Raw genomic sequence first — 25,183 nt, forward strand, 5'->3', positions numbered from 1 at the left:
AGCAGTTTGGGTGACAGGAACCTGTGGTGCAGGTTTGATCCCTGGCCCTGGAACTTCCATATGCCACAGGTGCAACCAAAAAAAAGAAGTAGAAAAAAAAAAGTACAAATATATAGGAGTTCCCATCATGGCGCAGCAGAAACGAATCTGACTAGGAACCATGAAGTTGCAGGTTTGATCTCTGGCCTTGCTCAGTGGGTTAAGGATCCGGAGTTGCTGTGAGCTGTGGTATAGGTCGCAGATGCGGCTCAGATCTGGCATAGGCTGGCATGGCTCCGATTCAACCCCTAGCTTGGGAGTCTTCATGTTCCCTGTGTGCGGCTCTAAACAGCACACACACACAAAAAAGGAAGTACAAATATATGGAGTTTAATTTAATATGCTTATTTAAGCAAACATAAAATAAGAGTACCTTAATTCCTAACATTCATATAGTTAAAAAAATTTTTATTTATTAAGGTATAGTTGACCTAACATTCATATAGTTTTTATAATTTATGGTGTCTGTAGTCTTTTCAGAGTAGCAAATTGCCTACAGTCATTTTTTTTTTAATTCATGTGGTTATAACTTAGTTTTGATTTGAACTTCGTATATAAGCCTAACAATTAAAACTTAAAATCTTTGCAATTAGGAAAAAAAACCAAAACCTTTTTGGGGCTACACCCATGGCATGCTGAAGTTCCCAGGCCAGGGATCGAATCCACACCACACTTTTGATCCAAGCCACAGCGGAGATAACACTGGATCCTTCATGCACTGAGCCACCAGAAAACTCCAGAAATTAGAAAAATTTTCATGTCTGTTGAGCTAGTATATAAGCTAGTCATTAATATTGAAATGCTTTATATATCATGTAACTGTTAAATTGGATTCAATCTGACATGCCATTGACATGCCATCTCGAGAGACTTTATTCTGTATTAAACATTTTCACATTAAGTATAAATTAAAAATTTTGTCATTGATAATCCAGAAGTTATTTACCAATTTTTGACAGGAGAAAAAATGAAGATTCTTCATGCTCTCTGTGGGAAACTACTGACCCTAGTTTCTACTAGGGATTTCATTGAAGATTATGTTGACATATTACGACAGGCAAAGCAGGAGTTCCGGGAGTTAAAAGCAGAACAACATCGAAAAGAAAGGGAAGAAGCAGCTGCCAGGTAAGAGACAATTACAGTCAGTTGTGCTAATGAAAGCTATTTATTTCTTTGCATCTAAAACACTGTTGATTTTAGCCAACCGAATCTGACAACATATAAAAAAGGTCATACACCACAACCAGGTGGGATTCATCCCAGGTTCACAAGTATGGTTCAGCATACACAAATCAATCAACATCATACACCACATTAACAAAAGAAAAGTAAAAAACCACATGATCATCTCAATAGGTGCAGAAAAAGCTTTTGACAAAGTCCAACATCCATTCATGATCAAAACTCTTACCAAAGTGGGTATAGAGGGAACATACCTTAGCATAATAAAAGCCATTTGTGACAAATCCACAGCAAATATAATACTCAATGGAGAAAAGCTGAAAACCTTCCCACTAAAATCTGGAACAAGACAAGGATGCCCACTCTCACCGCTGTTATTCAATGTAGTATTGAAAGTCCTAGCCACAGCAGTCAGACAAACAAATGAAATAAAAGGCATCCAAATAGGAAGAGAAGAAGTAAAACTATCACTGTATGCAGATGACATGATACTGTATATACAAAACCCCAAGGACTCAACCGAAAAACTACTTGAGCTGATCAACAAATTCAGCAAAGTAGCAGGATATAAGATTAACATTCAGAAATCAGTCGCATTTCTGTATACTAACAATGAAATATTAGAAAAGGAATACAGGAGTTCCCGTCGTGGCTCAGTGGTTAACGAATCCGATTAGGAACCATGAGGTTGCGGGTTGGATCCCTGGCCTTACTCAGTGGGTTAAGGATCTGGCGTTGCCATGAGCTGTGGTGTAGGTCACAGATGTGGCTCAGATCCTGAGTTGCTGTGGCTCTGGCGTAGGCTGTTGGCTACAGCTCTGATTGAACCCCTAGCTTGGGAACCTCCATATGCCACAGGAGCGGCCCTAGAAAAGGCAAAAAGACAAAAAAAAAAAAGAAAAGAAAAAAAAACAGAAAAGGAAAACAAAAATATAATACCTTTTAAAATTGCACCCCAAAAAATCAAATACTTGGGAATAAACCTGACCAAGGAGTAAAGACTTATGTGCTGAGAACTATAAAACATTAATCAAGGAAATTGAGAGGATTCAAAGAAATGGAAAGATATTTCATGCTCCTGGGTTGGAAAAATTAATATTATAAAAATGGCCATACCACCCAAAGCAATCTACAGATTCAGTGCAATCTGTATCAAATTACCCATGACTTTTTTCACAGGACTAGAACAAACAATCCAGAAATTTATGTGGAACCACAAAAGAGCCAGAATTGCCAAAGCAATCCTGAGGAACAAAAACCAAGCAGGAGGCATAACTCTCCCAGACTTTAGGCAATATTACAAAGTCACAGTAGTCAAGACAGTGTGGTACTGGTATCAAAAAGCAGACATACAGGGAGTTCCCGTTGTGGCTCAGTGGTTAACAAATCCGACTAGGAACCATGAGGTTGTGGGTTCAATCCCTGGCCTTGTTCAGTGGGTTAAGGATCCGGCATTGCCATGAGCTTTGGTGTAGGCCGCAGATGTGGCTCAGATCTGGCATTGCTGTAGCTCTGGCGTAGGCCGCCAGCTATAGCTCCGATTAGACCCCTAGCCTGGGAACCTCCATGTGCCACAGGAGCAGCCCTAGAAAAGGCAAAAAGACCAAAAAAAAAAAAACAAAAACAAACAAAAAAACAGACATACGGACCAATAGAACAGATTAGAGAACCCAGAAATAAACCCAGACACCTACAGTCAATCTTCAACACAGGAGGCAAGAATATAAAACAGGAAAAAGACAGTCTTCTCAGCAAGTGGCACTAGGAAAACTGGGCAGCCACATGTAAATCAATGAAAGTGAAACACACCCTCACACCATGCACAAAAATAAAACTTAAAATGGCTTAAAGACTTAAACATAAGACAAGACACCATCAAACTCCTAGAAGAGAACATAGGCAAAACATTCTCTGACATCAGCCTTACAAATGTTTTCTCAGGTCAGTCTCCCAAAACAAGAGAAATAAAAGCAAAACTAAACCAATGGGACCTAATCAAACTGACAAGCTTTTGCATAGCAAAGGAAACCAAAACGAAAACAAAAAGACAACTAGCAGAATGGGAGAAAATAGTTTCAAATGATGCAACTGACAAAGGCTTAATCTCTAAAATGTACAAACAGCTTATACAACACAACAGCAAAAAAGCCAACAACTCAATTGAAAAATGGGCAAAAGACCTTAATAGACATTTCTCCAAAGAAGATATACAAATGGCTTACAAGCACATGAAAAAATGCTCAACATCAATGATCGTTAGAGAAATGCAAATCAAAACTACCATGAGGTACCACCTCACACCAGTCAGAATGGTCGTCATTGATAAGTCCACAAATATCAAATGCTGGAGAGGGTGTAGAGAAAAGGGAACCCTCCTGCACTGTTGGTGGGAATGTAAATTGGTATAACCACTATGGAGAACAGTATGCAGTTACCTTAGAAAACTATGTATAGAACTACTATATGACCCAGCAATCCCACTCTTGGGCATATATCCAGACAAAACTTTCCTTGGAAAAGACACATTCACCCACGTGTTCATTGCAACACTATTTATGATAGCCAAGATACAGAAACAACCCAGATGTCCATCAACAGATGATTGGATTAGGAAGATGTGGTGTATATACACAATGGAATACTACGCAACCATAAAAAAAGAACAAAATAATGCCATTTGCAGCAACCTGGATGGAACTAGAGACTCTCATCCTGAGTGAAGTAAGTCAGAAAGAGAAAGACAAATACCATATGCTATCACTTGTATCTGGAATCTAACATACGGCACAAATGAACCTTTCCACAGAAAAGAAAATCATGGACTTGGAGAATAGACTTGTGGTTGCCGAGGGGGTGGGAGTGGGATGGATCGGGAGCTTGGGCTTAATAGAGGCAGACTATTGCCTTTGGAATGGATTAGCAGTGAGATCCTGCTGTATAGCACTGGGAACTATGTCTAGTCACTTATGATGGAGCATGATAATGGGAGAAAAAAGAATGTATATATGTATGTATAATTGGGTCATCATGCTGTACAGTAGAAAATTGATGAAACAATGTAAACCAGCTATAATGGAAAAAAATTAAAATCATTCTATTAAACCATGTTGAGCTACAGTGTGGCATCGGATCATACTGTTTGTTGACTTTACTAAGAGGTTATGAATATATTAATAATATTTTATTTTAACTTCCAGAATTCGTAAAAGGAAAGAAGAAAAACTTAAGGAGCAAGAACAAAAAATGAAGGAGAAACAAGAAAAACTAAAGGAAGATGAACAAAGAAATTCAGTTGCAGATGTATCTATTGGGTATGGTTTCAGTTACACTGCTCATGTGGATTACAAAAAGAATAAAAATCAGCACCTTTAAAATGCTTTCAAAATTTTCAGAAAACTGGAGTTTTCTATAGGTATATAATAGTTTCAGCAAGTCTATGAAATTTACGTAAGACAGTCCTCAGATACTTATGTGTATGTTAAAAAGTTATAATTTCCCCAGAAAACTTTCCATAGGCTATTTTTAAGCAGTTTGTAGCATTACTAGTAGTAGCTCTTCACTCCACCATTATCACCACAGTTGTACGCTGTCTTGCATAGATCTCCTTCAAGCTTTTTGAGGAATAGAGGTGAGATTGAACGTTTTAATAGAAGGTGTAGGGAGAGGATGGCTGCACCTTAATTTAGTAACTGCCGAAGTATTTTGTTGCATTTCAAAATATTGGGGATGGGAGTTCTTGTGTGGCTCAGCAGGATAAGGATTTAGCATCTCTGTAGTGGCTTGGTTTGCTGCTGTGGCTTGGGTTCAGTACCTGGCCTGAGAACTTCCACATGCCATAGGCATGGCCAAAAATAAATAAATATATTGGGGATGGAGATTGGCTATGAAGACAAGTGGAAATTTTTCCGTGTTGTAGATAGCAAGTCATATTCAAATTTAGCAGAAATAATCATTTTAAAATAAAATCTGCAAAAGAAGTTCTAGAAATCTTAGTAGTCCAGATTTAGTGTATTGACTTTCGATTATGTTTACCTGTAAAAATACCTATTAAGTCTTCAGATCATAGGCCACAAACTTGCAACAGCTGATTTTTATATGACCATCAGTAATACTTTAAGGAATTGAATTTGGATACCTTACAAAATTAATAAATATCACACCTAAAGTACAAGCAATCAAATAAAAAATAGATAGTTAGACTTCATCAAAATTAAGAACTTTTGTGCTTCAAAGAACACTGTAAGTCAACTATATTCCAATAAATAAAAAAGGAAGAAAGTGAAAAAACCACCTAGAGAATGGGGAAAATTTTTTGCAAATCACACATATATCTAATGATGGTCTAATATCCAGAATACTTAAAGAACTCATATAACTCAATAGTAAAAAGACAACCCAATTAAAAACGGGCAGAGGATTTTAATGAGCATTTCTCCAAAGAAGATAAACAGGAAGCACATGAAAAGATGTTCACCTTCATTAGTCATTAGGGAAATGCGTATCAAAACCACAGTGAGATACTACTTCACACTTACTAGGATGGCTGTAATTCATTTGGGGGGTAGTAATGTGTTGGTGAGAATGTGAAGAAAGTAGAACTCTCATATATTGTATTGCCAGCAGGCATGTGTAGAACAGTGTGGCTGCTTTGGCTAAGTTTGGCAGTTCATCAAACAGTTTAAACCATGTTAATCATATAACCAGCAACCTCACTCCTAGGTGTATGCTCAAGAGAATTAAGAACATACATTCACCCAAAAATGTATACATGAAAGTTCATAGCAGCAATATTCTTAATAGCCAAAAAATAACAACCCAAATGTCCATTGTTGATGAAAGGATAATCAAAACGATGTATCTTTTCTGTGCTATATCCTTATAGCAGAATGTTATTCAACATTTAAAAAGAGTGGAATTCTGCAATTCCCATTGAGGCACAGTGGGTTAAGAACCTGACATAGTGTCCTTGAGGATTCGGGTTCAATCCCTGGCCTCGCTTAGTGGGTTGAGAATCTGGCATTGCCACGAGTTGCAACATGGGTCACACACGTGGCTTAGATCCGGTGTTGCTGTGGCTGTGCTGTAGACCAGCAGCTGCACCTCTGATTCAACCCCTGTTCTAGGAATATGTACCATAAGTGCAATCATGAAGACAAAACAAAAGGAATGGAATTCTGATACATGCTGCAATGTGAATAAACCCTGAAAACATTATGCTGAGTGAAAGAAGCTAGTCACAAAAGGCCATGTGTTACATGATTCCATTTGTAGAAAAAGTTCAGAATAGGCAAATCCATAGCAGAAAGGAGATGCGTGATTACCAGGGGCAGTAGAGAGAGGAAATGAAAATGGCTATGTGGTTTCTCATTGTGGATGATGAAAATGTAAAATGTTATGGAATTAGATAAGGGCAGTGATTGCACAACTTTGTTAATACACTAAAAACCTCTAACTTGTACATTTTGAATGGTGATTTTTATGGTATGTAAATTATATCTTAATTTTTTTTTACATTTTATAAACTTTTTCCAGTTACACCAAGATACAATTGACATAAAATGTTGTATTCATTTAAGATCTACAAAGTAATGAATTGATATATGCATATATTGTAAAATGATTACTATAGTTAGTTTAGTTAATATCCATAACCTCACGTAGCTACAATTATTTTTTTCCTTGTGATACCTCAATTTTAAAAAACAGGCATGTTAATAGATCCCACACTTCATATTTTTTGTACTCAACTAACTTCACTCATTTACATTATCTCTCTGGCTTCTGAGTACATTTGAATTCACAAAATTTACTTTGAATGTAGAATATAAATGGTGGAATTTATTTCAAGTTTTATGCAATTTTAGTTTTAATTGGGGCAATGGAGTGGATTAGGTAAAACGTCCACCTAGTGTTCATTCTGCCTACTTACTGTATCTGAAGTTTGTCTGTTTCTCTCCTCCACTGTTTGCGTACTTATCCCCTTTATACTCGGAGCCACCATCACCTCCCTAGCCAAAGTGCCTTCCTTCTAATCATATTTCCTTTTTCTAAAATCTTCAACTTTTTTCCTATTAATTTTTGAGTAATGCCCTACAAGGCTTAGTATGACTTAGCCCTACTTTTTCTCATTCATATCTTGGATTACTTCTTTTTCTTTTACCTTCTTCGCCTTCCTTTTCCCTTGGGCTCAGTGCCTTTGTACATGTTGTCCCCTCAGCTAGAAATGGAGATTTCTTCTTGCATGTCGCCTTACCCCTCCATAGTCTCTCTGGTCTTGCAGTTTAAATGTTAACTTCCTCAAGTGAGCCTTTATTGATCCCCAGGACTAGATTTGGTTCTCCTTGAAATGCTTTCATAACACTTTGAACGTCTCCCTTTTTAGTATTTAATTAGTATTTTAATTTTACAATGGTTTATGTTGTTATCTGCCTTCTCTGTGTCATCTTGTTAAGCATAATGCCTGACACTTTATAGGCAGGCAATAAATATTTTATGAATGGAATTATATATTCATTAATGAATATAATTTGTTTTTATCCTTAAGGGAGGAAGAAAGGGAAGATTTTGATACTAGCACTGAGAGCAAAGAAATAGAACAAAAGGAACAAGATCAAGATACAGTCACTGAAGATGAAGATGACCCAGGATTACATAAAAGAGGCAGAAGGGGTAATAAAGAATTTCTTCAGGGCATGCTTGCTTGATTTTAATTGATAAGTCACTTGTGTTAGTTTGCAATTCCGAAATACATATTACATTACTCCATTTGTTATTCCAAGTTGTGTACAGACAATATTCATATCTCTTTAATAGGACAGTTTCTTATCACTTCAACTTTTGGTTAGTCAGTGAGTTTTGTTGAGTTTTTGTATGTACTACTTTATATTAGACCAAATAGAAATTTTTGTTCTGTAATGTTCTCATTCAACATGCATTCAATGCCTCATTTAGATGCTGGAGATACCAAGATGAGTAATGCTTGTAATTGATGTCGTATGTTGAGAAGAGGTATCTCTGCTGGATTAAAATAATTTCATAAATTGCTGGATTAAAGGCAATACATTTTTTAAAGCTTTTGATACAAATTACTTCTGAGGATCTCTAACCATCTTCATTTGATAACTATTAAAGGAGATCCTTAAGTTTATTCCCTGCCTGTAATTTGGATGATATCTCTTCTTTCTGCATTATTTTCTAAATGGTTGTTATAAGTAGACAGAGAATCTTCTATATCACGGAGGTTGTATTCTCTGATTACAATGCAGTTGATTTAGAAATCCAAAATGGGGGAGTTCCCGTCGTGGTGCAGTGGTTAACGAATCCGACTAGGAACCATGAGGTTGCGGGTTCGGTCCCTGCCCTTGCTCAGCGGGTTAATGATCCGGTGTTGCCGTGAGCTGTGGTGTAGGCTGCAGACGCGGCTCGGATCCTGCGTTGCTGTGGCTCTGGCGTAGGCTGGCGGCTACGGCTCTGATTAGACCCCTAGCCTGGGAATCTCCATATGCCGCAGGAGCGGCCCAAGAAATAGCAAAAAAGACGAAAAAAAAAAAAAAATCCAAAATGAATAAAATTCATATTACAAATTTTAAAACATACTTTTTAAGTAGTGGGTCAAAGGAGAAACCATGGAACTTAGAAAATATTTAAAATTAATAAATATTAATACTGCATAATAATACTTGCTGTATACAGTCCCTCTACTTAGAGGAAGATGTATAGCTTTAATACATATTAGGAAAGAAAAAAGGCAAACTGAAGTAGGCATTCATTTAAGAAGTTAGAGGTAGAAGAGTTTCCACTGTGGCACAGCTGGTTGAGAATCCAGCATTGTCTCTGAGGTGGCGCAGCTTGACCCCCAGCCTGGCGCAGTGGCTTAAGGATCCAGGTATTGCCACAGCTGTGGCATAGGTTGAAGCTGCGGCTTGGATTTGATTCCCTGCGCTGGGAACTTCCATATGCCACAGGTGCAGCTGAAAAAGAAAAAAATAATAAAAATGAGAAGTTAGAGGTAAAAACTAATGTGTCCAAGTATAACGAAACAATAGATGGGAGTAGAAACTAATAGAAGATAAAACTGCAGTAGAACAACAGAAATTATCACAACTTTGTAAATCAACTATACTTCAATAAAACTTTCAAAAAATGGAGAAAAAAACTGCAGTAGAGAACAACAAAACCAAAAGTTTATTCTTTATAATTGAAATTCTTTGTTGAAATTGATTTTTAGGGAAGTGAGGGGTCTCAATAAACAAAATTAAGACTAAAAATGGGGGGTTCCCGTGGCGCAGTGGAAACGAATCCAACTAGGAACCATGAGGTTCGATCCCTGGCCTTGCTCAGTGGGTTGGGGATCCAGTGGTGTAGACCGCAGACACACCTTGGATCTGGCGTTGCTGTGGCTGTGGTGTAGGGTGGCGGCTGCAGCTCCGGTTGGACCCCTACCTAGCCTGGGAACCTCCATATGCCGTGGGTGCGGCCCTAAAAAAAGACAAAAAGACAAAAAAAAAACCTAAAAATGGAAGCAACATAATTACAGATAGAGTAGAAATTTAAAGACCAGAGGATATGATAATTTTATAGCAATCAATTTGAAAGTAGAGGCCAAAATGAGCAAAATCCTAGAAAAATGTGAATTATAAATGTGGATTAATGAAAAAATGTAAATGTAAATGGTCCTGGGAGTTCCCATCTTGGCTCAGCGAAAACAAATCTGACTAGCATCCATGAGGACGCAGGTTCCATCCCTGGCTTCACTCAGTGGGTTAAGGATCTGGCATTGCTGTGAGCTGTGGTGTAGGTTGCAGATGCAGCTTGGATCTGGCTTGGCTTTGGCTGTGGCGTAGACCAGCGGCTGTAGTTCCAGTTCAACCTCTAGCCTGGGAACCTCCATATGCCTCAGGTGCAGCTCTAAAAAGACAAAAAAAAAGTAAATGGTCCTAAACCATTAAAGATCTTGAGTTAATATTTGAAATCTTTCTATTAAAAAAAATCAGTCCTAGCCAACTTTATGGTGAACTCTGCTCAATTTTAAGGAAGCACGTAATTCCAGCCTTGTGCAAAATCTTTTCAGGCAAAGGAAATGGAAGAAACACTCCCTCAACCATTTAAGTAGTTGACAATGACAAGAGAGAAGTGTAATTCTTCAATACAGCATAAAAGGCCAGTCAGATCACCAGCAATCCAGGCTCTTTCTATGTTTTTGGTACTGTCATCCTTAGGGTTTTGCTGCCATCCTCATATTCCAGAATGATTTATCACCATATCTCCATTCTACCTGGTTGGAAGAGGGGAAAAAGAAAAAGAGGCACAACCCAAAGGTTACATATAATGCTTCTGCTCCCATCTCTTTGACCAGAATTTTCTAATGTAGCCATGTTTACTGGGGAGAGTCTGAGAAATGTTGTCCTTCTTTTGGATTACTAGGTGCCCACTAATAATTAAGGGTTCTGTTACCATAAAGCAGTAGTTACTATACTACACCTCATTAGCCAAATCTGTCCTGCTCCTGTTTTTATATAACCCATGAGCTAAAAAGAGTTTTTGCATTTTTAAATAATTGAAAAAAAATTTTTAAAGATTGGTATTTTGTAACATATGAAAATTGTATGGGGTTCCTATAGTAGCTCAGTGGTTAATGAATCCGACTAGTAACCAAGAAGTTTTGGGTTCAATCCCTGGCCTCGCTCTCACAGTGGGTTAAGGATCTGGTGTTCCCGTGAGCTGTGGTGTAGGTCGCAGACATGGCTCAGATCCCTTGTTGCTATGGCTGTGGCATAGGCCAGCAGCTGTAGCTCCAATTGTACCCCTAGCCTTGGAACCTCCATATGCCGTAGATGCGGCCCTAAAAAGACAAGAGACAAGAAAGAAAACTGTATGAAATTCAAACTCAGTGATCATAAATAAAGCTTTATTGAACACAGCCATGCTGACTCATTTACGTATTGTCAGTGGCTGTTTTCATGCTACAGAGCAGAGTTGAGTAACTGTCACAGAAATCATATGACCCACACGGCCTAATATTTAGTAGCTAGCCCTTTATGAAGTAAACTCTCTTGCCTTAGAGGAGGGACTGAATGTATGCTGCAGAATAATGTTACAGACTGCCACACTTTTCAGTATGGAGGTGGCAGATTTTTGCGTGTCCCTTTATATTTAACTGTGCCAATTTCTTATTAACATGGTGTATTAGTCTATTCATGCCGCCGTAACAAAATATCACAGATTGGAGGGTTTAAACAACACATTTTTTTTTTCTTGGTCTTTTTAGGGCCACAGTCACTGCATATGGAGGTTCCCAGGCTAGGGGTCCAATTGGAGCTGTAGCCGTGGCCTACACCACAGCTCACAGCAACGCTGGATCCTTAACCCACTGAGCAAGGCCAGGAATCGAACTTGTGTCCTTATGAATGCTAGTCAGGTTCGCTAATGATGGCCACGTTGTCCATCGTGGTTAGCCATGATGGGAACTCCAACAACAAATTTATTTTATCATAGTGCTAGAGGATGTAAGCACAAGATCAGGTGCCACAGGGTTGATTTCTGGTGAGGCCTCTCTCGGCTGGTGATAGCACCTTCTTGCTGTGTCCTCACATGATCTTCCTCTGTGCCCACAGTGTGAGAGTGCCCTGGTCTCTGTTCCTCTTATTTAAAGACACCAGTCCCCTTGGATTAACCCCACCCTTATGACCTCCTTTAACCTTAATTACCTCCTTAAAGGCCCTGTCTCCAAATACAGTCACATTGGAGTTTAGTACTTCATCCTATAAATTGGGGGATGTAGGGGTGGCACATACAATTTGGTCCATAATATGTAGTAACTTGTATCATATTTCTATAATGAAAATTTTAAATATGATGACGGTGATCAGATGTTCTTTCAATTATAGGGAAGAGAGGACAAAATGAATTTAAAGAATTTTCAAGGCAAGAAGAAGTCAACTGTGTAACAAGAGAGCCTCTGACTGCTGATGAGGAAGAAGCCTTAAAACAGGAACACCAACGAAAAGAGAAAGAGCTCTTAGAAAAAATCCAAAATGCCATAGCATGTACCAATATCTTTCCCTTGGGCCGTGACCGCATGTATAGGCGGTATTGGATTTTCCCTTCTATTCCTGGATTGTTTATTGAAGAGGATTATTCTGGTCTCACTGAAGATATGCTCTTGCCTAGACCTTCATCATTTCAGAATAATGTACAGTCTCAAGATCCTCAGGTATCCACTAAAACTGGAGCTTCTTTGATGTCTGAATCTACCTCCAGCATTGACCAAGGTCCATGTGATGATTCTGTGAAGCTGCCAAAACCAGTGCATAAGCCAAACCGGTGGTGCTTTTACAGTTCTTGTGAACAGCTGGACCAGCTTATTGAAGCTCTCAATTCTAGAGGATATAGAGAAAGTGCCTTAAAAGAAACTTTGTTGCAAGAAAAAAGCAGAATATGTGCACAACTAGCCCGTTTTTCTGAGGAGAAATTTCATTTTTCAGGTAAATTTTCAATGAAACCTGTTTCCTTTATTTTTCTTTCCCAACAATCTCTGATTCGGGATTAAGCATTTTTCAAATTATTAGAGCTATATTTAAAGCACTTTCTTTTTCTTTTGGACTGTGCATTTAGTTCCTGAATTAGAGAAAATTTGCCCTTTAGAAAAAAAAATTTTCTAGATTCCTCTGTGTTCCATTTGGATTATGTGAAACAGATCTAGAAATGTGAGAAGTTACATATTCTTGCTAATAATCCCATTCCTTGATTAGTAAACTGAATACCTGCCTGAGGCGTTGAGGTTACCCTCCATTTTTGAGCTCTAATAGTGACCTTACTCACTGAAGGTTTTAGCTGAAGGTCCAAGGACAGGTTCCATTAGTTATCACTTCTTTGGAGATGGGCTGCAAGAGCAGATCCGGTAGCAACATTTCCTATTGATGGTCTACTGATGACAGATAAGAGAAAGCACTAAGGCATGTTTAGGTGTAAATGAGATTCTCTAGGTAGAGAACTCTTAGATTTACTGTGACTACTTTAGTTCTCTTAAGGATTAAAAACTGTAGATCACAATTCCTTTTTTTTTTTTTTTGGTCTTTTTGCTATTTCTTTGGGCCGCTCCTGCGGCATATGGAGGTTCCCAGGCTAGGGGTCGAATCGGAGCTGTAGCCACTGGCCTACGCCAGAGCCACAGCAATGCTAGATCCCCAAGCCGCGTCTGCGACCTACACCACAGCTCACGGCAACGCCACATCGTTAACCCACTGAGCAAGGGCAGGGACTGAACCCGCAACCTCATGGTTCCTTGTCAGATTCATTAACCACTGCGCCACGACGGGAACTCCCCACAATTCCTTTTTAACAGCTTTATTGAGATTTAATTAATACAATATACAATTTACCCTTTAACATGTACAATTCAGTGGTTTTTAGCATATTCATAGATATGTGTGACCATCACACAGTCAGTTTTAGAGCATTTTCATCATCTCAAAAAGAAATCTCAGAGTACCCACTGTAGTACAGTGGGTTAAGAACCTGACTTCAACAGCTTAGGTCACTGCAGAAGCCCGGGTTCAATCCCCTGCGTGGTACAGGAATTTGTGCGTTAAAGGATCCAGCATTGCTACCTCTGTGGCTTGGATTCAATCCCTGGCCCAGGAATTTCCATATGCCATAGTGTGACCATAAAAAAAAGGAAAAAAAAAATCTTTTAACCTTTAACTACCAACCCCCCATAGACCTAAGCAACCACAAACCTATTTTCTGTCACTGTAAATTTCCCTGCTTGAACATTTTATATGACTGGTATCATATAATTTATGGCCTTTTGGTACTTGCATCTTACACTTAGCATATTTTCAGGATTCATCCAAGTTGTAGCATATACTTCATTTCTTTTTATGGCATTTTACCTATCCATATGTTAGTTGATGGACATTTCTGTTGTTTCCACCCTTTGGCTATTATGGATAATGCTGCTGTGACCATTTGTGTACACATTTTTGCCAGCATATGTTTTCATTTATCTTGGGTAAATATCTTAGAATAAAATTACTGGCTAACATGGTAATTCTGTTGAATCTTTTGGAGGAACTGCCACGTGTTTCCTAAAGTGGCTCACCATTTTATTTATTTATTTATTTATTTATTTATTTCGCTTTTTAGGGCTGCACCCGTGACTTAATGGAAAGTTCCCAGGCTAGGGGTGGAATCGAAGCAAACAGCTGCTGGCCTACACCACAGCCACTGCAACTCGGGATCTGAGCTGAGTCTGCAACCTCCACCACAGCTCACACAACACCGGATCCCCAGCCCACTGAGCAAGGCTAGGGATCGAACCTTCATTCTCATAGATACTAGTCAGATTCGTTTCCACTCTGCTATAGCAGCAACTCAAAGTGGCTTATGATTTTAAATTAAGGGTTAAAAATTTTCCCTGTCCTTGCCAACACTTGTTACTATTGACTTGATTCTAGCCCTTCTTGAGGTATGAAGTGGTATTTCGTTGTGATTTTGATATGCATTTCCCAAATGACTAATGACGTTAAGCATCTTTTCATGATCTCATTGGCCATTTGTATATATTCCTTAAAGAAATGTCTGTTCAGGAGTTCCCGTCGTGGCGCAGTGGTTAACGAATCCGACTAGGAACCATGAGGTTGTGGGTTCGGTCCCTGCCCTTGCTCAGTGGGTTAACGATGTGGCGTTGCCGTGAGCTGTGGTGTAGGTTGCAGACACGGCTCGGATCCAGCATTGCTGTGGCTCTGGCGTAGGCCAGTGGCTACAGCTCCGATTCGACCCCTAGCCTGGGAACCTCCATATGCCGCAGGAGCGACCCAAAGAAATAGCAAAAAGACCAAAAAAAAAAAAAAAAAGAAAAAAAAAGAAATGTCTGTTCAGATCCTATGCTCATTTTTAATTGCATTATTTTTTTACTGATTTGTAAGAGTTCTTTACATACTCTAGATACAAGTCCCTTATCAGATAAGTGATATACAGGCATTTTCTTTTTTTTTTTTTTTTTTGCTGAGTGGTTTTTTGATTTACTGAGTGGTTTTATATCCATTATCTCACAGTCATAGTCAAATGGGTAGTTGTGTTTTTTAATAAAATCACAATAAAGATATATGATAACTATTTCAGACAAACCTCAAACTGATAGCAAATCTACGTATAGTCGGGGAAAATCTTCCAATGCATGTGATCCATCTCAAATGTCTGCAGAAAGGCAGCTTGAATTGAGGCTGAGAGATTTTCTTTTGGATATTGAAGACAGGATCTACCAAGGAACATTAGGAGCAATCAAGGTTTGTAGCTGTTCCCATTTTTAATTTGCCTAATTACCAGTATTTTGGTCATATTTGTTAATTTATTTGATATAGTCAAGGCATGTGTGTTCCGAATAAACACCAGGGAGTGATAATATTTTTTATGAAAACCAAGTTTATTCCCCTGTATCAAAATGTTTATATGTAGATACAAATATTTCTTAAATATATGACTGTCTGCTTTTACAATTTAGTGAACATAGTTGATCTTTTTAATACTGATTTTTAGTACTTTTAAACTATCTATTTTATGGTATTTTTATCCGAGATGTTGAAATGTGTAAGGATATTTTCTTCTTCCTTGACTAGCTCCTGCCTGCTGTGCTGAGTCTGGTTTGTTTATTGGTTTCTTTGTTACCTTTTTAAAATCTGTAAGTAATTCATGCTTGGTATGTGTGTTCTGTTCATTCCTTTGATATCATCTGTCATTTTTTTTGCTACTATCAGGTGACCAATCTTAGAATTGTTTATGATTGTTTATAAATGTTTATATAGAGAGTAAGGTATTAAAGCTTCCATCTATGAATGATATGAATTCCATTTTGGCCACTTAGTAACCTTATTTTTAGATCCCTTTTTGATTCACAATCTGTTCTAGAATATTCATGAAATTTTCATATGTACATTGAACCTCATACTTCTTAGGATCAGCATGTGCCATTTTGCAAGATTAGTAAATTTAGGTTTTGTTACAGGTTACAGACCGACACATCTGGAGATCAGCATTAGAAAGTGGACGGTATGAGCTGTTAAATGAGGAAAACAAGGAAAATGGAATAATTAAAACTGTGAATGAAGATGTAGAAGAGATGGAAATTGATGAGCCAGCAAAGGTCATAGTAAAAGACAGGTACAAAAAGGATTTTTCAAAGTAATCATCACTTTTCCTTGCCACTTTATTAGTTTTTTGTTTTGTTTTTTCATATGTTTTGTTTTTTCAATAAAGACATTGTCTTTTTTTTATTGCTTATTTTCTTTCTTTATTTTTTTAGGGTTTTTTAATTATTTATTATTATTTTTTTCCCACTGTACAGCAAGGGAGTCAGGTTATCCTTACATGTATACATTACAATTACATTTTTCCCCCAGCCTTTCTTCTGTTGCAACATGAGTATCTAGACAAAGTTCTCAATGCTATTCAGCAGGATCTCCTTGTAAATCTATTCTAAGTTGTGTCTGATAAGCCCAAACTCCTGATCCCTCCCACTCCCTCCCCCTCCCATCAGGCAGCCACAAGTCTCTTCTCCAAGTCCATGATTTTCTTTTCTGAGGAGATGTTCATTTGTGCTGGATATTAGATTCCAGTTATAAGTGATATCATATGGTATTTGTCTTTGTCTTTCTGGCTCATTTCACTCAGTATGAGGTTCTCTAGCTCCATCCATGTTGCTGCAAATGGCATTATGTCATTCTTTTTTATGGCTGAGTAGTATTCCATTGTGTATATATACCACCTCTTCCGAATCCAATCATCTGTCATGGACATTTGGGTTGTTTCCATGTCTTGGCTATTGTGAATAGTGCTGCAATGAACATGCGGGTGCACGTGTCTCTTTTAAGTAGAGTTTTGTCCGGATAGATGCCCAAGAGTGGGGTTGTGGGGTCATATGGAAGTTCTATGTATAGATTTCTGAGGTATCTCCAAACTGTTTTCCGTAGTGGCTGTACCAGTTTACATTCCCACCAACAGTGCAGGAGGGTTCCCTTTTCTCCACAGTCCCTCCAGCACTTGTTATTTGTGGATTTATTAATGATGGCCATTCTGACTGGTGTGAGGTGATATCTCATGGTAGTTTTGATTTGCATTTCTCTTATAACCAGCGATGTTGAGCATTTTTTCATGTGTTTGTTGGCCATCTGTATATCTTCTTTGGAGAAAAAGACATTGTCTTTATTTATAGCTTGAATAATTTTTTTTCTCCTTGTTGAAACTTTTTCCAGTCAGTATCTATCTGATTTACGTTTCTGAGACACCACTCTCATTTCTTAATTTATCTTTCTGGCTACCCCTTACCTTTGCTGCTGCTTCTTTTTTTTTTAATTATAGTTGATTTACAGTGTCTGTCAATTTCTGCCGTATAGTATAGTGACCCAGTTATACATGTATATACATTCTTTTTCTCATATTATCTTCTATCATGTTCTGTCACAAGTGATTGGGTATAGGTCCCTGTGCTATACAGTAGGACCTCATTGCTTATCCGTCCTAAATCTAATAGTTCACATCTACTAACCCCAAACTCCCACTTCATCCCACCCCTCAGCAACCACAAGTCTGTTCTCTCTCCATGAGTTCATTTCTCTTTTTTCTTTTCTTTTCTTTCCTTTTTTTTTTTTTTTGTCTTTTTGCCATTTCTTGGGCCGCTCTCGAGGCATATGGAGGTTCCCAGGCTAGAGGTCGAATCGGAGATGTAGCTGCCAGCCTATGCCAGAGCCACAGCAACGCAGAATCCGAGCAGCGTCTGCAACCTACACCACAGCTCGTGGCAACACCGGATCCTTAACCCACTGAGCAAGGGCAGGGACCAAACCCGAAACCTCATGGTTCCTAGTTGGATTCATTAACCACTGCGCTATGAACTCCTGAGTTTGTTTCTTAATGTAGATAGGTTCCTTTGTGCCATATTTTAGGATCCCCATATAAGTGATATCATGTGGTATTTGTCTTTCTGATTTACTTTACTTAGTATGAGAGCCTCTATTTTCATCCATGTTGCTGCAAATGACATTATTTTGTTTTTTGTTTTTTCCATTGTGTATATGTACCACATCTTCTTAATCCATTCTTCTGTTGATGGAGATTTAAGTTGTTTCCATGTCTTGGCTATTATGAATAGTGCTGTGGTGAACACAGGGGGTTCATGTATCTTTTTGAATGAAAATTTGTCTGGATATACGCCCAGGAGTGGCATTGCTGGATTATATGGTAGTCCTATTTTTAGTTTTCTCATGTACCTCCGTACTGTTTTCCACAGTGATCGTACCAATTTATATTCCCTAAAGTGTAGAATGGGGTTCCTTTTCTCCACACCCTCTCCAGCATTTATTTGTGGAATTATTAATGTTGGCCATTCTTACTGGTGTGAGGTGGTACTTCATTGTAGTTTTGATTTGCATTTCTGTAATAATTAGTGATATTGAGCATTTTTTTCATGTGTTTGTTGGCCATCTGTATGTCTTCTTTGGAGAAATGTCTGTTCAGGTCCTCTGCCCATTTTTCAACTGGGTTTTTGTTTTTTTTTTTTTTTTGAGTAGTATGAATTGTTTGTATATTTTAGAGATTAAGCCCTTGTCAGTTGCTTCATTTGAAACTATTTTCTCCCATTCCATAAGTCTTTTTGGTTTTATTATGGTTTACTTTACTGTACAAAAGCTTGTATGTTTAATTAGGTCCCATTGGTTTAGTTTTGCTTTTATTTCTATTGCCTTGGGAGACTGACCTAAGAAAACATTTGTATGGTTGATGTCAGAGAATATTTTGCCTATGTTCTCTGCTAGGAGTTTGATGGTGTCCTCTCATGTTGAAGTCTTTAAGCCATTTTGAGTTTATTTTTGTGCATGGTGTGAGGGTGTGTTCTGGTTTCATTGATTTACATGCAGCTGTTTAGTTTTCCCAGCACCATTTGCTGAAGAGACTGTCTTTTTCCCATTTTATATTCTTCCCTCCTCTGTCAAAGATTAATTGACCATAGATGTCAAATTTTTTTAAGTAACTTTGTTTTTCTTCAAAAAAATTGTTTTAAAATCTAATCTGATTGTGAAGACTTTAATATTTGTAACCACTGAAATGATGATTTTGCTAAGCCTCAGGTTTTATGTTACTCCACTTAATACTAAAGTAGCCAAAACAACTTGTTAGGATAATGATAATTACTCAATTTTTTTAAAAAGTCTTTGAACTTAAGGTTTTATTCATTTCTGAAAGTCGCCATTCTCTATCCACTTTTCTTTTCTGTAAGAAAACTTAGTAAACTGTAATAGACTAAAATATTATTTGAGCTGTTAGTCAGAACCCATATATCTATACACAGGTACTTTTACTTTTTCAGAGTTATTTTGGATAGTATCTGCCCTTAAGGATAAGTTAATTGTCTAGAAGGAAGTGGTGGAGGGACATTAAGCCAGCAATTATAGAATAGGGTCAGAGTTGTGGTAGAAGTAACTACCTATTGCAAATGTAGTACATAGGAGGGCTTCGCATCTTGCTAGAATATATGGAAGACAGCAGAGAATGAGCTAGAGGAAGTGACTGTGAACCTAAGACCTGAAGGTGAGGAGGATAGGCGACTGGGAGGGAAGACATCATACCAAAGGCTTTTAGGGAATGGGCTTGTACTTTTAAATGATCTCTTTTGGTGCAGCGTGGAGATTTATTGTAAAGAGAGTAAGATTGGAAGCCATGGAACCAGTTAGTTATGAGACAGCTGTAAGTAAAAGTTGAAGCAGAAAAAATAAAGATAAGCCACCTGAGATACTTATCACTGAGGCTCATCATAGTATCACCTCTCTGAAACGTTTCCCCTAAGCCTTGTCTCATCCACCTTCCCTCTAGATATTTGCCTTTGTGACCTCCTTAAATGATTTGATAGTTTAGCTCTTAGTTCATATTTTTTTTTTGTCTTTTTTGTTGTTGTTGCTATTTCTTGGGCCGCACCCGCGGCATATGGAGGTTCCCACGCCAGGGGTCGAATCGGAGCTGTAGCCACCGGCCTACGCCAGAGCCACAGCAACTCGGGATCCGAGCCACGTCTGCAACCTACACCACAGCTCACGGCAACGCCGGATCATTAACCCACTGAGCAAGGGCAGGGATCGAACCTGCAACCTCATGGTTCCTAGTCGGATTCGTTAACCACTGCGCCACAACGGGAACTCCTCTTAGTTCATATTTTTATCTTCCTTTCCTACTAGCTTATGAGAACTCCTTGAGATTAAGGAAACTTTCTTATATAGGTATCAATAAGCATTTGGATGAATTAGTGGACTGAAGTTTCACCTAACAGTGTTTTTAAGTATTGTAAACTCTTCGTTGTTTTAATTGTAGACTTTTGGGCATAAAAACAGAAACACCAAGTACTGTCTCAACTAATGCAAGTACCCCACAGTCAGTGAGCAACGTGGTCCATTATCTTGCAATGGCACTTTTTCAAATAGAGCAGGGCATTGAGAGGCGTTTTCTCAAAGCTCCACTTGGTAAGTATCTGGTTTTAATTCAAGATTTTAGTTGTATTTTAAATGCTTTTGAATTACTCTTTATATAATAGAGCTTTATTGGCTGACATAATGAAATTTGTTAACTTATTTGAAAATTTTGAGATCACATTTACATTTTAAAATAAGAATTCTTTTAGGTGAGTTTTTTTCTATAATACTAAAAATTTTTTTTAATTCTAGATATTCATTCGTTTTAATGAATGTCTGTTTTAACTGTTTCTGTCAGTCTCTTCTTTTGTGAACATTTCATCCAGACCCTGAATAATCAAAGATTATACCTAAGTTTGTTGTTTCTGTTAGTTAAAACAGAACCTCAAAGAAGCTGCTTAAGGAGTTCCCATCCGGTGCAGCAGAAACAAATCCGACTAAGAACCATGAGGTTGCAGGTTCGATCCTTGGCCTCGCACAGTGGGTTAAGGATCTGGAGTTACCATGAGTTGTTTTGTAGGTTGCACATACAGCTCAGATCTGGCATTGCTGTGGCTGCGGCTCCAATTAGACCCCTAGCCTGGGAACCTCCATATGCCATGAGTGTGTGGCCCTGAAAAGCAAAAAAAAAAAAAAAAATGAAGAAGAAGAAGCTGCTTAAATCCCTACTCTTAGGAGTACAGTGGGTCACTAACCTGAGCTCTGTGTGAGAAGTGCGAAATCAGAAATACCAAGTATTAAAGGGTACACAGATGAGGAAATGACCTATAATTTGTGGTTAGGATGACAGAAATAATGCTGTCTGGATCATGCTTCAGCAATTTATGAAATTAATACGCTTTTAGAGACTAACATAGGAACCATTATTTTCCTAGATTATGTGTTTCAAATTCCATATCAATTTTCATGTTATAACTGCCTCTACTTCCCTGTGGTCTTTCTGACATATTGACTTAGTTTATAATTCATCATATTGAGATAGTTTATATCTCAGTAGTAGGGTACCAGAAGAAACAATTTTTTAATTTTTTGCTTTATTTTATTTATTTTTGGCCACACCCATGGTATGTGCAAGTTCCCAGGCCAGGGATTGAACCCATGCCACAGCAGCAACCCAAGCCACTGTGGTGACCATGCTGGATCCTTAACCCACTGCACCATAAGAGAATTCCAGAAACAGTTTTTTTATTTTTTTTTATTTTTTAATTTTATTTTTTGCTTTTTAGGGCCACACTCGTGGCATATGGAAGTTCCTAGGCTGGGGGTTGAATCAGAGCTACAGCTGCCAGCCTACACAACAGCCACAGCAACGTGGGATCCAAGCCGAGTCTGCGACCTACACCACAGCTCACAACAATGCCAGATCTCTGACCCACTGAGCTCTGATTGGACCCCTAGTCTGGAAACCTCCATATGCTACAGGTGCAGCCCTAAAAAAAAAAAAAAAAAAAAAAAGAAAAGAATTATGACTTTGCTTTCTTTGTTACTGAATACTGGTTTACGTATTTAGTTTTTGAAGGAAAACCTTGAATTTGAATTTTTGAAGAGAGTGGGGTTGGGAGCGAGCTTATAAAACATCTTAACTTTGTTTTTTTCTACATTTCATATCTCAGCTAATTACACTTTTAAATTGTTATATAAAAAAAGTTGACATTGTTGAATCTTAATAGATTTATTTATTAAAAGAATGAACAGCTATGAAATGCATGCCTACTTATTTTACATATAGTATTTATTCACCCTCTTTTTTTCCTTTACTAGCATAGGGAGAACTATGGAGTAGGAGATGTGTTGAGGGTTTTTTTGTTTGTTTGTTTTGTCTTTTTAGGGCCACACCCAAAAGAGGCATATGGAGGTTCCCAGGCCAGGGATAAAATCAGAGCTGTAGCTGCCAGCCTACGCCACAGCCACAGCAATGCCAGATCTGAGCTGCATCTGCGACCTACACCACAGCCCACAGCAACACCAGATCCTTAACCTACTGAGCGAGGCCAGGGATGGAACCGGTGTCCTCAATGGAGTCTAGTTGGGTTTTTTACCACTGAGCCACAACAGAAACTGCAGAGATGTTATTTTTTATCTCCTGTAGAAACCTGTGATGGCATAGTGACATGGATTACTTTGTAGTGCCAGGTACCAGTAGGAAGTCTCCCAGTGTGATATTTGATCATTAGAATCTACCATTATTTTGTGTTAGTAAAATACTTTTAATTAGTAATTTCTTGAGGATTTTATCTGTTCTAACATAATGGAAAATGAAAGAGAAGCAAGACATTTCTGCCCTTGAGAGTTGTATAATCCGGGGAAGAAGCAAAGTTTAAGATAAAACAAACAACAGAAAAATGGAATCATATATACTGTTTATCCCTAAGTACTTACATGAAAATAGAAAAATAAGGACATCTATTTATATTTTATATTTAAAATGAGTAGAAGTAAGTAGGATAAAATTTGAACCTTGAGCTACCAATGGTTTGTTTTTTTTTTAAATGAGTGTACAGCTAATATTTTTCCATCCATTTGCATGTGTATGTATTTATGTACATGTGTGTATGTGTTTTTTAATGATTTTTATTTTTTCATTATATTTGGTTTACAGTGTTCTGTCAGTTTTCTATTTGGTTTAATTTTCTTAAAGCATGTCTCTCTGTCTCTCTTTTTTTTTTTCCTTTTTTTTTTTTTAGAGCTGCACCCTTGGCATAGGGCATATGGAGGTTTGAAGTCTAGGGGTCTAATCGGAGCTACAGCTGCCAGCCTTTGCCACAGCAATGCCAGATCTGAGTCACATCTGCAGCCTACACCACATCTCATGGCAACTTGAGATCCTTAACCCAATGAGCGAGGTCAGGGGTTGAACCCACAACCTCATAGTTCCTAGTCAGATTCGTTTCCACTGCTTCACAATGGAAACTCCCTTAAAGCATCTCTTTGATGAAAACTTATAGCATTTCACCAGTGTTTGAGTTAAGAATCGTTCAAACTGACTTTCAAGGTTCCAGAGGTTCTTTTTTTTTTTTTTTTCATTTTTTCCCCCTGCCTCCACCATGGCATATGTAAGTTCTCTGGCTAGGCATATGTAAGTGAAGCAACACCAGATCCTTAACCCACTGCGCTGGGCCAGGGATCAAACCAGCAACACCATAGAGACAAGCTGGATCATTAATCCACTGTGCCACGGTGTGAAGATTCTTCATAATTTTTCTTCCACTCTTCCATGTTGGCCTCTGCAACCTTATTTCTTGCCATTACCAGTAAGAATGCCCTCTAATTTATCCAGAAAGATTTCTTCAAGATCTTTGAACTAGCAGTTCTTGTTGCCTTCTCCTTGGAGGTCCCTTTCAGGCCAGACTTTTTCATGAAAAGTTATATCAGAAAATCAAGATAAATAGAAAGCATAAAACAAGAGAGTGAAAATAAATCAAATGAACTATATTACTACATTTATCTCCCTCTTTGCTGATATTTCTCTTCAGCTTCATCTAAAGAGTCATTTGACCCATCCATTTTTCCCCTCTCCCGTTGGGTTATAAATTTCAGTTATTGTTAGAGGGTCTGATGCTTTTTTGTTTTGTTTTGTCTTTTTAGAGCTGCATCCAAGGCACATGGAGGTTTCCAGAATAGGGGTCGAATCGGAAATGTAGTCACTGGCCTACGCCACAGCCACAGCAATTCAGGATCCAACCCTCATCTGCAGCCTACACCACAGCTCACGGCAATGCCAGATCCTTAACCCACTGAGCGAGGTCAGGAATCGAACCTGCATCTTCATGCATACTAGTCAAGATTTGTTTCCACTGAGCCATGACAGGAACTCCTCTGATGCTTTTTCAAACTGCTTGATTATTTACTCATATTTTCAAATGTTCATTTCTTTAAACATAATTATTTTATAATCTCTGTAATTCTGTGTCTCAAGTCTTTATGGGTCATATTCTGCAGGCTGTTGCTTATTTTGTTTTCACATGTGCCTTATGGGTTTTGACTATTAACTCTTATTCCTCAGAATTTAATCTATGGAAATTTCTTCAGAGAGAATTTGCAAAGATTTGCATTTGTTTCTGCCATTCACCTGAAATCACCACCAACCCTGAATGACTTTAAAATCTTAGCTTGTGGAGTTCCTGTCGTGGCACAGTGGTTAACGAATCTGACTAGGAACCATGAGGTTGCGGGTTCGGTCCCTGCCCTTGCTCAGTGGGTTAACGATCTGGCATTGTTGTGAGCTGTGGTGTAGGTTGAGGACGCGGCTGGGATCCCGTGTTGCTGTGGCTCTGGCGTAGGCCGGGGGCTACAGCTCCGATTCGACCCCTAGCCTGGGAACTTCCATATGCCGCGGGAGCGGCCCAAGAAATAGCAAAAAGACAAAAAAATAAAAAAATAAAATAAAATCTTAGCTTGTGTTTTTTCAGGTTTTAAACTTGATCAAGCCTTTGCTTGCAGTTACATCATCTTAGGGTAGATTTATTTCCCCTTTTCACCCAATACCTAGGGCCAGATGAGCAGATTTCCTT

At 38.3% G+C, this 25,183-nt stretch overlaps 1 protein-coding gene across 2 annotated transcripts in view; it reads left to right on the forward strand.

Annotated features, from left to right (window-relative positions):
- Window positions 1–25,183, forward strand: part of BAZ1A (bromodomain adjacent to zinc finger domain 1A) — a 101,470-nt gene that overhangs the window by 65,713 nt on the left and 10,574 nt on the right. For both annotated transcript variants that reach the window (XM_047794884.1, XM_047794883.1), the window contains 7 exons: window positions 999–1,164; window positions 4,419–4,532; window positions 7,766–7,890; window positions 12,108–12,704; window positions 15,346–15,509; window positions 16,226–16,380; window positions 20,575–20,723. In XM_047794884.1, coding sequence (XP_047650840.1) covers window positions 999–1,164; window positions 4,419–4,532; window positions 7,766–7,890; window positions 12,108–12,704; window positions 15,346–15,509; window positions 16,226–16,380; window positions 20,575–20,723 — 1,470 coding nt within the window. The remainder of the gene's footprint in view (window positions 1–998; window positions 1,165–4,418; window positions 4,533–7,765; window positions 7,891–12,107; window positions 12,705–15,345; window positions 15,510–16,225; window positions 16,381–20,574; window positions 20,724–25,183) is intronic.

This window comes from Phacochoerus africanus, chromosome 9 (assembly GCF_016906955.1).
Source record: "Phacochoerus africanus isolate WHEZ1 chromosome 9, ROS_Pafr_v1, whole genome shotgun sequence".
NCBI classification, from domain to species: Eukaryota; Metazoa; Chordata; class Mammalia; order Artiodactyla; family Suidae; genus Phacochoerus; species Phacochoerus africanus.